Source organism: Mandrillus leucophaeus, unplaced genomic scaffold, assembly GCF_000951045.1.
Source record: "Mandrillus leucophaeus isolate KB7577 unplaced genomic scaffold, Mleu.le_1.0 Scaffold428, whole genome shotgun sequence".
NCBI classification, from domain to species: Eukaryota; Metazoa; Chordata; class Mammalia; order Primates; family Cercopithecidae; genus Mandrillus; species Mandrillus leucophaeus.
In genome coordinates, this window is record NW_012104565.1 from 1258896 (window position 1) to 1272580 (window position 13685).

The 13685-nt window shown below is 44.3% G+C and overlaps 1 protein-coding gene across 2 annotated transcripts in view; it reads left to right on the forward strand.

Annotated features, from left to right (window-relative positions):
- Window positions 1-13685, forward strand: part of PTPN1 (protein tyrosine phosphatase, non-receptor type 1) — a 74340-nt gene that overhangs the window by 45164 nt on the left and 15491 nt on the right. Inside the window, exons 2-4 of one of the 2 annotated variants that reach the window (XM_011993212.1) lie at window positions 5990-6080; window positions 9571-9671; window positions 12983-13081. In XM_011993212.1, the coding sequence (XP_011848602.1) occupies window positions 5990-6080; window positions 9571-9671; window positions 12983-13081 (291 nt within the window). The remainder of the gene's footprint in view (window positions 1-5989; window positions 6081-9570; window positions 9672-12982; window positions 13082-13685) is intronic. The other variant, XM_011993213.1, reaches the window with a different exon arrangement.

Genomic DNA, 13685 nt, shown 5'->3' on the forward strand with positions numbered 1-13685 from the left:
TGTCTTTGTTAAATGACATCTCCATGTTTTCCTTCTTCCATCTCTTCTTTTTTTTTTATTTTTCTCTCTCTCAGGCATGCACACACACACCAAAAAAAGTACATATGCATAATCCTTTTGGCTGAATAAAATCAGTTGCAACTGTTATTGACATTTTGGCCCTTATTTGCTCCGAGTATATATTCGTTAGCCGAGTGGTTTATCTGTATCAGATATTTCTTACATCTTCATCCAGTCACACCAGCTGGACTGACCAGATTGTTTTTCACTTCAAGGGCAGAATTTGTACTCACTGCTGAATGCTTCCAAATGATAAGTAGAACAACAAATTTAAGACCTGGATTTTTACTCTTTCAGGTTTTTGTTTTTTTTTTCTCTCTCTCTCTGTGCTGTATGTCGTTTCCCTGAAAGCTTAATCTCATCTGTAAGTGATGCAGTGGACGTGTTACTATTGGATTAATTTATTTACTTTTAGGTAGGTTTGTAATCTGTCATCATGCTGTCGTTTTTTCGTGTGGGGTTTGTTTTTGTTTTTGAGACAGGGTCTCGCTCTGTTGCCCAGGTTAGGGAGGCTAGAGTGCAGTGATGCATTTGTGGGTCACCGTAACCTCAATCTCCTGGGCTCAAGTGATCCTCCTCCCTCAACCCCTTGTGTAGATGGGACCACAGGTGCACGCCACCACACCCGGCTAATTTTTTAAGTTTATTGTAGAGACGAGGTATCATTTTTTTTGCCCAAGGCTGATCTCGAACTCCTGGGCTCAAACGATCCTCCGACCTCGGCTCCCAAAGTGCTGGGATTATAGACGTGAGCCACCACTCCCAGCTCCATCATTCTGTTATTAGTTGCTCTCTAGTATGAGTCAAAAACTCTTACCTGCCATTTTATAGTTTTGTAAATAAATAAGCAGAATAGCAGAATGTGGACATTTTTTAAAATCTAAGTTGAATATGCACATGACTCAAGGAGTCAAATAGTACCTTAATCGGTTTATGATAATATCCAGTGGTTTGACTGGGTGCGGTGGCTCACACTTGTAATCCCAGCACCTTGGGAGGCCGAGGCAGGTGGATCACCTGAAGTTAGGAGTTCGAGACCAGTCTGACCTACATGGTAAAACCCTGTCTGTTTACTAAAATACAAAATTAGCCAGGCATGGTGGTGCATGCCTATAATCCCAGGTACGTGGAAGGCTGAGGCAAGAGAATTGCTTGAACCCAGGAGGCAGAGGTTGCAGTAAGCTGAGATCGCACTATTTCAGAACAATTTTCCATAATATCAGTGAGTGCTGTCCAGTAGACATATAATACAACCCACATACTTGATTTTACCTTTTCTTGTAGCCATAGTAAAAAAGGTCAAAAGAAGCAGATGAAATTAATAGGCTGGACAACAAGAGCAAAACCCCATCATTTGAAAAAAACAAAATCTGGTGGTTTGCCGCCCCCACCTCAGACCATTTCTCTGGTCTTTCTCATCAACCACCACTCCCAGTCTTTGTTATGCTGATTGATTACAGCTTGTTTGTATCTCCATATTTCTAAGCAAAATGTTTATCTTTTTTAAACTTATACATTCTTTTTATTATTTTTCAGAGACAGGGTCTTAACTCTGTCGCCCAGGCTGGAGTACAGTGGCACCACCGTAGCTCACTGCAGCCTTGAACTCCTGGGCTCAAGCGGTCTTCCCGCCTCAACCTCTCAGGTAGCTGAGACTACAGGCACATACCACTGTGCCCACCTCAAAATGTTTATCTTTTGGTATATTAATCGAGACCATTACTAAGGTGGAGGATTTAGTTTTCTTAAACAGCCATCCCCTTTCTTTTCCTTCCCTCTGCTTCACCTCCCCCATTCTCCCAATGTTTTACCTTTTGGTTAAATCGGTACTCATTGTTTACATTATTTGCCTCTGTACGTAGTCACAGATAGTATTGTACTATACTGTGTTTCTTTTTTAAACATTTCTGTTGTTCATAATTGACTTTTTAATTTTTTTTCCTATTTTGTTTTTTAAATAGATGGGATCTTACTATGTTGCCCAGTCTAGAGTTCAGTGGCTCTTTGTGGACACGATCCCACTGCTGATCAGTATAGGAATTTCCACCTGCTCTATTTCCAACCTGGGCCAGTTCACCCCTTCTTAGGCAACCTAGTGGTCCCCCATTCCTGGGAGGTCAACATAATGATGCCAAACTTAGTGTGAACACCCAATCGGCATAGCGCATGCAGCCCAGGACTCCTGGGCTCAAGCAATCCTCCCACCTCAGCCTCCTGCATAGCTGAGACTACAGATACTTGTCACCACGCTGGGTTAATTTTTATATTTTTTGTAGAGGTGGGTTTTGCCATGTTGTCCAGACTCATCTCAAACTTCTCAGCTCAAGTGAGCCTCCTGCCCCGGCTTCCCAAGTAGCTGGGATTATAGATGCATGCCACCACACCCCATGATAATTGCCTTCTTTTTTATTTGCATAGTTTTCTTTGTACCTTTTGCTAATCTTCCCATATCTTCTTATAGCCTTACAGAACAATTTTCCACAAGATCAGGGAGTGCTGTCCAGTAGACGCATATTACAACCCACATACATGATTTTCCCTTTTCTTGTAGCCGTGGTAAAAAAGGTCAAAAGAAGCAGATGAAATTAATAGTATCTTTTACTTAACCCAGTTTGTTCAAAATGTTATTTCAATAAATGGTCAGTATTTAAAATACTTGAGATATTTTGCTTTTATTATTTCTTTTGTTACTAAGTCTTCAAAATCCAATGCATATTTTACACTTACAGAACATCTCTTGTCAGACTGGCCACATGTGGCTCGGGGTTACTGTGTTGGACAGAGCGGTTTCAGTTTCAAGTTTTTCCTTGGAGACATCCCACTTGAAATTTCCATTCTCCGTGTATCTAGGTGGTTGGTCTATAGACTTGCCACTCACAGCTGTCATCTTGAGACTTTCTTTGCTTTTCTTCTCTACTGGATATCCAGTTTCCTGAATTTCAGGTCTTCTCGTTTTCCTCTGGTAGTTTTGTTAGGTCATGGTTGGTATGGCATGGTTGGGATAGCGTGTTCACACAGCTATCTCGTGAGTCATACTCCTCCAATCCAGCCTGTTCACTTCCCGTGTCTGTCATGTAGTTGTCACCGTGCTGTCTCTCCCTCCAGTTTTTGCAGAAATTTCCTTTGTCTTCACTCTTGGGTCTTTCTCCCCCACCCCCCGTGTATCCTATATCTTTCTCTTTCTTGGTTTATTTAATCACTCAGGTGGAAAAGATGCTCTGGTGATTACTGAGAAAAGGGGAGCATGGATGATAAAGGTATTGAGACCTTACACGTCAGGGAATTTTTTTTTTTTTTTGAGATGTAGTTTTGCTCTTGCTGTCCAGGCTGGAGTGCAGTGGCACCATCTCAGCTCCCTGCAACCTCTGCCTTCTGGGTTCAAGTGATTCTCCTGCCTCAGCCTCCCGAGTAGCTGGGATTACAGGCACCCGCCACCACGCCCAGCTAATTTTTGTATTTTTAATAGAGACGGGATTTCACTATGTTGGCCAGGCTGGTCTTGAACTCCTACCTCAAGCGATCCACCCACCTCGGAATGTTTTTGTTGTCCCTTCTCATTTCATGTCTGTTGGGCTAGGTATAGAATTCCAGGTGGAAATCATTGTTCTTAGAATCTTGAAGGCATTGCTTCATTGCTGGCCAGCTTTCAGTGTTCTTGCAAAGTCTGAAGCTATGCTAATCACCTCATCCTTTGAAAGTGAACTGTTTTTTCTTCCCAGGAACGTACAGAACATTCTCTTTGTCCGCAGAATTCTGGGATTGCAATTACTGTGCCTTAGAATGGGTCTGTTTTTGTCATTATGCAGAGTACTGGATGGGTTGGGGAGGTTTTCTTGAATTACTTTTTGATGTTTTCTTTCCTTGTATTTTTTTGTTTGCTAATTTTCTGTTTTTTTTTCTTGACTTTACTTTCTTGGACAGGGGGATTTCTTCTACTTATATTTGATTCTTCAATTGAACTTGTCATTTTTGCTATCTTGTTTTTAAGTTTCGAGAGACATCTTTATTTTATATAACATTCTGTTCTTAATACGTAGATGCAAGATGACTTTTCTTTCTTAGTATATTAGTATATATTTTAAATCTTTCTATTCTCTGCAGTTTGTTTCCTCTAAGGGTTGTTTTTTTTTTTTTTTTTTTTTCTGGTTTTTGTTTTTTGTTTTTTTGTTAGAGACTTTCCTGTTATATCTGGTCATCAGTGGTATCTGCATGTGGTGGAGAGTAAGGGCTTATTGGAGTGTGAGAGTCTTGAGCAGGTGTAAGGGGCCTGTCAACACTGCGCTAGCCACAAGGCCTCTAGGGAGGCTGCCAGTTGTGCAGTCTGAGGATGTCTTTTGGTTGTGCCTTTTGCCTGGTCAGATTATCTAGAGATGTTCTGCCTCCTACTTGGAGGAGAAGGGTCTAGCTGCCAGCAGTGTGAGTGTCTCTTAGGGAAAAGGACTTGAGTTCCTGGTGTTTGGCTTGTGCATGGCCGCTCTTACCCCATTTTTGGTAGAGCGCTCACATCTTCCACTGTGCCAGCAGTCTTGCTGCAGTTCATAGACCTCCTGGTTTACATTTTTCCGGAAAGTATGTCTTTAGATTTCTGCAGAAGTCTGAGGAGCCTGGAAGGAGCTTGGGGAATGAGATGGCAATCCAGGTCTTCCCAGATGGCTCTACCTTTGTCCCCTGCAGGGAATCCCACTCCTCCTTCCTGACTGGGAGCACAGCCAGAGCCTTTGGAGGAATCTGGAGTGAAAATCTCAGGCAGTCTGGCTTTCTTTTTTTTTTTTTTTTTTTTTTGAGACAGAGTCTCGCTCTGTCGCCCAGACTGGAGTGCAGTGGCCGGATCTCAGCTCACTGCAAGCTCCGCTGCCCGAGTTTACGCCATTCTCCTGCCTCAGCCTCCCGAGTAGCTGGGACTACAGGTGCCCGCCACCTCGCCCGGCTAGTTTTTTTTTTTTTTTTTTGTATTTTTTAGTAGAGACGGGGTTTCACCATGTTAGCCAGGATCTCCTGACCTCGTGATCCGCCCGTCTCGGCCTCCCAAAGTGCTGGGATTACAGGCTTGAGCCACCGCGCCCGGCCGGCAGTCTGGCTTTCTTACTGTTCACTTGTAATTTTGCTTTCTCACAACTGCCAACCACTAATCAGCCTGATTTCCAGCTTCCAGAATTCTATTGCTGTTGTCTGCTCTCCTATTCCCACCATGGGGGACGGTGTCTTTTTTTTAAAATTATGGTTAAAATATACAAAACATAAAGTGTTCCATTTTAGCCATTTTTAGGTACACAGTTTAGTGGCAGTAAGTACATTCACGTTGTTTTGTGTATTTTATTTTTTAGTAATAAAACAAATACAAATAAAAGATTGTTTAATGTGATTATAGTGGAATTTTAGGTGTGATCAGGAGCCATGGTGTAGTCTTCCATTGAAACAGGGGTGACAGGATTTGTTTACCACCTCCTAGGAAAGCAGTTGGATAGTTTGTTGGCATAAAAGTACATTTTATCTATTTTTAATAATCGTAGCTTTATAGAAATTGCAGTTGGAACTCCCAGGCCTGGCTTTCAAGGCTCTCCGCGATCTGGGCTACCCACCGTGTCCTCCAGCCGTCTGTCATACCTCCTACTGCCCACTCACTGTTCCTGGCATGAGATGCGATCTCCAGCCCCCATGCCTTTGCTGTGTGGAGTGTTCCAGAGTAAATTGTCCCTCCTGTCTGTCTCTCTGCCCTCTTCCTCATCTTTCCATCTTCCTGCCCCACATCACTGCCTCCCACCCCAGGCCTGTGCTCGTTCCTCCTCGGTTGTCCCCCATGACCTGATACATACCTCTGAATTATCACCTTGCGTTTCCCATACTGTCCAGCTCTCTTTGAAGTCTGTTTCTTTGCTGAGTCTTCCTCAGTGCCTGGCAGTCAGTTAAATGTCTTTATTCTTTTTTGTAGGATATCCGACACGAAGCCAGTGACTTCCCATGTAGAGTGGCCAAGCTTCCTAAGAACAAAAACCGAAATAGGTACAGAGACGTCAGTCCCTGTAAGTATCCACGTGGCTGGTACCAGTCTTGCTCTTCCTCTGCTGCAGGCCCTTTTAGTCAAGATTCCTTTCGCCTCGGGGTTTGGTATAATAAGAAATACAATAATAAATCAATGTAGCAGAGGTTTATGACTTGATTGTTTCCTATAGTAAAGGCATTAGAGACGTATAGTAATGGCTCATTTTTCCACCATTATAGAAGGGCTGAGGTTTCAGTTTCTGGAAAATTCAGTGAAGTTCAAAGCACTTTTTTTTAGCTTTGACTGTTTTTGTGATGAATCATTTTCCTACCAGCTGAAGCAGAGGATAGCAGGCATAATAAAAGCTTTTCTGGATGACTCAGCAGTAGCATCATTAGAGCACAAGCACTGTGTTCAGCTGTAGTGAAGCCCCACACAGGCCTTCAGGGGTGGGCACTGTTGTCCCCTGCACTGAATATGCAAGGCAGCTCTGCTTGGAGTCCCCACTGCCTCCACCCCTGCCAACCTCGTCATTTTTCTCCCTCTTTCCTGCTGTTAGTTCTTCCTAAGATTGTCAGTGTGCCTGCTGGCCTGTGGCAGCCCTGTCCGCCTTCCGAGTGATTGGCTGTCAATCCGCCGGTAGCTGAAAAGTAAATAACTTAACATGTTAGGATTTGCATAAAGCAAGGAAAACTGGAATGAGTACAGGACGTGAACTGCGCCATCTCCTCTAGGCCACAGAGGCTTTTTTGACCCCCCTCCAGGTCTTTAGACATTGTCAGGCAGTGAGGGGTCATAGCTGCCAATGTCTCCATGGTAGTATGCTCTGCCAGGGATGCAGAAGATTATCCAGTCATTCCTCCAGTGAGCACTTCCTGCAGGTCCTGTGCCCATGGCTGGGAGTGGTGGCTGTCATTGTTCTCTGCCAGAAGGGTTAGCAGTGCATCCTGATCTGACTTAGGTGGCGCCCAGATTCCTGGAAGAGGTCTAAAAATGGACTTAGACTTGGTGTAGAATGTGTGCCTCTTGGCTTGCCACCATGGTTCCCTGCCTGGTTTTGTGTGTCAGCTCTGCCACTTAGAGCTGAGTGGCTTTGGGCAGGTTGTTCTCTCTCATAGGAGTGTGTGAAGATGAAGCAACATAAACCGCTTAGCCCAGCGCCCAGTACCTCACGCAGACATAAGTGCTCAATAAATGTTGTCGGTGGTGGGGATGGTTGTCACCAACATCTGAAGTGCACTTCTAGGTCATCAGGTGACGTGATTGGTGCCAACACATGGTACTCTTGATTTAGCACGTCTCAGCTGAGGCACCTCGTTGATATTTGTTTAAAAACAAAAAGAAAAAACCTTGGGGATTCTGCTGTGAAGTCCTGCCAGAAACCTCCAGACCGCTGATCAGAACGCGACAGAACCATCACCGTTCACCTCTTTCACATGGTGCCAGGATACCCTGGGTCTCTAGCTTTTGCTGTACTTGCTCTAATTAGGGAATAATCTTGTCTTTAATATTCCTTTGCTACATTTTTAAACATTTCTTATCTAAATGGTTTTATGAATCAGTTTTACAGAGAAAAAAACAGTTTTTAAAATATTCTTCCAGGGGCTGGTCCAAGTACAGTAGTATTTACAACTATATGATCACAACCAGTTACAGATTTCTTTGTTCCTTCTCCATCCCCACTGCTTTACTTGACTAGCCAAAAAAAAAAAAAAAAAATTCTTCCAGGGAAACAATTCTCCAGCTTTGTCACTCCCAATCCCACTCGTCTTATCTTTCTCCCCTACTCCTGTCCTCCAGTAGAAACAGTCATTTGCTGTGAAGGTTATGGGGAAGAATGAGTCAAGGTAGAAGGTCACCTGCTGCCCAGCTCACAGTGCTGCTGGTGATGACAGCAGTCCACAGTTACAGGCACTTGCTGAACAAGGCTCTGTATACACCTCAGCTCATTGACTCTTCCCACAACCCTCTTGTCACCTACCGTTTAGCAAGTTAAAAAAACCAAGGCTCTGAGGTGAGTTGTTTGCCCAGAGTCACCCAGTGCTGTTTGAACCCACTCACATAACCCACCAATACCATTACATAATTTTTTGAGGTCTTTTATCTCTATGATCCACTTAAAAATTATCCAAGTATCATTATTTGTACTAAGCGTCCATAATGAGAAACAGTATTCCAGATGGTGGCTGGTTCTCAAAGACATCTCTCTTTGGAATCCTCCTTTAGAACAAAAAGCCCCAGACCACTTATCCCCATTCATGTCTCCTTTCCCCTTTGGACGCAGGGAGAAGGTACTATTTATGGGTGGTCACCTGAGTTTATTGTCCCTTGTGCTGTGCCAGAAATAAAGGTCCCCACCTGCTCTTATTAGCTCTACTAACAGGATAAGGAAAGTGGCCCTCAGGGAGCTACTGTTTTTGTGACAAACAAATGATACAAGGAAAAAAGTGGCTTTTTTCTTTTAGTGATCTGGGGCAGAACTTCCAAATGAGAGTTTATTTCTAAAACCAAAAGGTACATTTAATATGCTTTCAGTGTTTGGGTTTAAATTCTCTTTCAAATGTCTTTGTGATATGCTCTGAATTTTAAAAATTTAGAATCATTGAAGTTCATTATACTTGAACTTAAAAAAAAAACAAAAACCTTGTATAAAGGTCAAGGTATGACTTCATGCTGCTGTGTACTTAGGTCATTTAATCTTGAAACTACTGGACAGAGGTGAGGTTGAAGTTCGATCTTAAATCCTGCCTACTGTAGCTCATTGTACTAGCAACAGCTGTAGGGACTAGGTGGAATTTATGGTGGATTTTGTTCCCTGTTAAAGATTGAAGCCACCATATTTTTTGCTCTCTAAGAGTTTATGTCGGCCAGGCATGGGTGGCTCACACTTGAAATCCCAGCACTTTGGGAGGCTGAGGTGGGTGGATCACTTGAGGTCAGGAATTCGAGACCAGCCTGACCAACATGGTGAAACCCCATCTCTACTAAAAATACAAAAATTAGGTGGGCATGGTGGCCTGTGCCTGTAATCCCAGCTACTTGGGAGACTGAGGCAGGAGAATCACTTGAATCCGGGAGACGGAGGCTGTCATGAGCTGAGAACATGCCACTGCACTCCAGCCTGGGTGACAGAGCAAGACTCTGACTCAAAAAAAAAAAAAAAAAAAGTTACACATCAGAGAACAGATCCTTTGATGCCCTCCTCTGGTCCTGGAAGGTTTGAGGGGAGAGTAATAAGTGTCATAACAAGATATGAGCTGAGAACAGATTTCCCAGATAGGACATGATCCATATTGTAATATGGCTTACCGCTGTTGCTTCATAGTGTGAAGTTTCAAACACTTCCGAAAACCCTTTCAGAAAATCCCAGTCGCCCCATACTGATGACTAATCTCAACTAAAACAGGGCTTCAGCCAGTGTGAATGCCCCAATGCCACCAACTCACCTTTGCTTTTCTGTAGGGTGTGCACTTGCATGGACACATTCAGCTTTTCCGGGTTTAACCTCTGAGTTCTGGTTTGCCTTTCAGTTGACCATAGTCGGATTAAACTACATCAAGAAGATAACGACTATATCAACGCTAGTTTGATAAAAATGGAAGAAGCCCAAAGGAGTTACATCCTTACCCAGGTAAGCAGATTGTCTGAATTTTTTTTTTATGTCAATTTAAGAGTTCGAGAGTGCTGTTATCCACACCTCAAATAAAATCTGCCACATCCTTTAGAAGGTCAGGTTTTCAGCAAACCAAAAAGCAACAAGGAAGGGGGAAAATCTTCCTTCAAAGGTTCAGTTTGGTTGTAAGGAACGCTAATCTTTTCTGGGAAGTGTAAGATGACATTGCTGGAAATGAGAGCTTATAAAAAACAACATTAAAATGCCAGATTGCCTGTGGTCTGTTGGCAGAGGCAGCAGTCATGGCTGGAGGAGGGTCTGTACCTGTGTTGCTTCCAGAAGTATTTGTCGTAGAGCATCAAGCACTTGTGATGGCAAATCTAAGAACGTTAGCAGTAGACCAGGAATCTCTGTCCAGAGCCATTCAGAGTAGCTCGCCATGGTTCTCATTCTTTGGCCCAGAAGAAAGGCATCATTAGATCATGTGAAGAAGCATGAAAAATGACTTAAAATTTCTGTTGGCTTTTGGCATCTTTATGGAAACAAAATCCTGAAAGTGGTTTAATAATTGAGCCTCTTGTAAAACACTCAGTGGCTTGTGACCAAAAGGGTATCTGGGAAAGAGGATAAAAAGAGTTGCTTTTTAATTAATCTTCTCAAGTCTTAACTTGTTACCTGTAAGTTGGTCTAAAAAGACTGAGTTTCTTGTTTTGTTTTTCATCATAATTTTTGTTTTCTCATTCCATGTCAGCTTTTAGTCTTATATAGCTTTAGGCCATAGGGTGATTTCGAACATTGTAATTTTGCTTAATAATTTGGAAATTAAAATTCTGGGGAAGCCAGAATGCTGTATGAAGAAAGGCTGCTTTGAGCAAGGAGCTAGGTCAGGGTGCGTTCAACTGAGGCCTTTCTTCACTGCCTTTTTGTCTTGTCCCAGTTGCTCCCCATTTATGACCAAAATCAGCCCAGATGCCTCTCGTCATCTGGGATGTAGAGCATCAGCCCAGCTGTGTTCAGTCCTGTGGGGCCATTGAGTAAGTTCTTGGTACATGAATACAGGGCAGGCCTTTACCAGACCCTGAGCTCCTGGTCCTCCCAGCACCACTGGGGTATTTAGGGGAGGCTTATGGGGGAGGGGGTTGATAAGGAGGGAGAGGTCTGGGGATGAGGTTGAGGCAAAAGTGACTTCTTGGGGACTTTGCTTTTTGGAGAAGCAAATTTCCTGCTTCCTGATTTCAGCCCTTCAACTCTGGTGTGGAGTCAGGAAGCCCTTTAAATACCTGTTATTGGGTGTATCATGTCAAGTGTTGCATTAGCAAATGCCATGTACACTTGTGCTGCTGTCCTGCCTACCCCGCATCCTAGCACTTCCTTGGGACATGGGAAGTTCTGTCTGGTTTGTGAGGTGGCACTGGGGATGTCGAGAAACTGTTTACACAGTTTCCCTTTGTCCTGGGGATTTACTAAGGGAGTCGAGGCAGCCCGACCCCAAAGTATCACCCCTGGACACTATGACTGAAACATTTTCCTAGTGCCCAAACCAAGAACACCCTTCCCATTTTTTTTTCATTATATTACATCATTATGTAATAATACAAGTCTGTCTTCTCATTTTTTAAAAGTCAGAAGTATAGAAGAGCAGAGAATAATGTCCAAGGGGTCCTCCTTCACCTCCCCCGTGCAGTGTCAGCTAAGTGTGGTGTGTGTCTTTGCAGATCTTAGGGGATTGTGATCCTTCAGACCATTCTAAACTGGGGTGGTGTTGGGAGTTAGGGAAGACATGAAGGGAGTAGTGGAGAGCTGCAGTGACTGGAGTCTTCATGCCAGGGTGGAGAATGCAAGGCCCAGGTCATCAGCCATGTGCCACGGGATTTCTGACTGCCAGGAGCTGTTTTTCTGTTCACTGGGGAGGGAAGAGTTAAATGTGGCCTGCTTTTTTCTAAGTCCCTTCAGCACAGGGAGTGCTGACTTGTCTTGTTCAGGCAGTAAGTTCAAGATGAGCTCAGGAAAGAAAGTGAGAGGACACTGAGGGCTAGCATGGTTGAGCCAAGTGTGATGGGACTTAAAGGGAGAGGATTTTAAGAATAAGGAGTTTATGGGCTGGGTGTGGTGGCTCACACCTGTAATTCCAGCACTTTGGGAGGCTGAGGCGGGCGGATCACTTGGGTCAGGAGTTTGAGGCCAGCCTGGCCAACATGGTAAAACCCCGTCTCTACTAAAAATACAGAAATTAGCCGGGTGTGGTGGTGTGCACCTGTAATCCCAGCTACTCAGGAGACTGAGACAGGAGAATCACTTGAACCCGGGAGGCAGAGGTTGCAGTGAGCCAGGATTGCGCTACTGCACTCCAGCCTGGGTGACAGAGCGAGACTCTGTCTCAAAAAAAAAACAAGAAATGGAGCTTAGATGAAAATAGATGAGAATGGAAACCATGAGAAGTGATGATGGCCAAGGACATGAGGACATGACAGTTCTGATGTGGAGGTAATAGGCGATGTCTCTTCCAGCGACTGCTAATAATTGAGACAAACTCAAGGCATTCATACCCTGTGTCCAGTAAACATCTGTGCCCATTGCCAGGTGAGCTGGAGTGAAATGGGCCAGCTGCTCAGCAGACACCCTCATGCCCCAGTGGCTCTGTTCCCTTTGGGCCACCTCAATGACTATTTGTGTTTCTACATCTCCTAAGTTTGTTGGGCCAAGGAGGGAGGCTGTCTGCCATCAGGGTCCTCATTGCTGTTAGTAGGAATAGTTGCTGACATTTCATTGTGTGTTTATTGCATTCTAGGGACTGTGCTAAGTACTTTATATAAATGAATGTACTTCATTTTCACAGCTCTGTGAATAGGTACTATTATTAGTCAAGTAAGCGATGGGGAAACTGACCAGGGAGTAATGAAGTGACTTGCCCAAGGTCACGAGATGACATGATTGGAACCGAGAGGAGTGTTGTGGTTGGTCACGCCCCCACACCGCCTCTCATCTGCACCAAGGAGTTTTGTCCCATAGCCCAAGGGCCTTGGGGACGAATCTCAGTGGAGGCCCTTAGCTGGCCTGCCTGAGCCAGAAAACAGAATCGGCATTTTTCTGTCCTTGGTCGGCCAGCCCTGAACTGAGATGCGGAAATGGCCTTTTGCTGCCTGGTAGAAAATGGAGCTGCAGTTACTGACCACCAGGCAGAGAGAGGTGGGTCCCTGTCGCAGCCTCAGCCACCACTCTGCCTAAGCTGTGGGGACTAAGGGCGCTATCATTAGCTGACTACAGAAGGTGAGCTCACGCTGTGGCGTGTTATGTTTCAGATGTCACATGTTGTGTTATTGTGTCTGCAGGGCCCTTTGCCTAACACATGCGGTCACTTTTGGGAGATGGTGTGGGAACAGAAAAGCAGGGGTGTCGTCATGCTCAACAGAGTGATGGAGAAAGGTTCGGTAAGTCTCGGATTCATCTGCTGTGTATGTGATCATGCGCACCACTCCATACAGTTAACATTTCATCCAGATTTTTAAATTATTTTTCTTGCTTTTGTATTTCCTTTATGTAGTATTTTTATTTAAAAAAATTAAAACAGCAGCAAATAAATGCATGTTGGTCATCAACCACTTAATGAAGTGAATGAAAGGGAGGCGGCGGAAGAACTGCATGGACCTCTTCGCCCACACCTTCTCCAGAGCGCGGTGCGTGTGGTGCTCCGCCCACCTGCGCTGCCTTTGCGGCTCTCGTCACAGTGTGGACTTGTGTGTGGAGTTATGGAGACCTACTTTTATTGAAAAGCAAATTCTTAGTACATCTTCATGGTGATTTTTTGTCTGGTGAGAGTGTGGCTACCTCTGCGGAGCTGTGGGAGTGGCTGACTCTAGATGAGATTTGCCTCAATCCAATACCCAGACGCTTGCCCTGCCATACCTCTTCGGAGTGAGCATTGACTTCAGGATGTGTGTCATTCTAAGTTCTTGCAACTTTTCAAACACCCCTAGGGCTAGTGTGTGGCTGCATGGTGTCCATTTGTGCAGGCCACCACTCCTCTTGCATCTG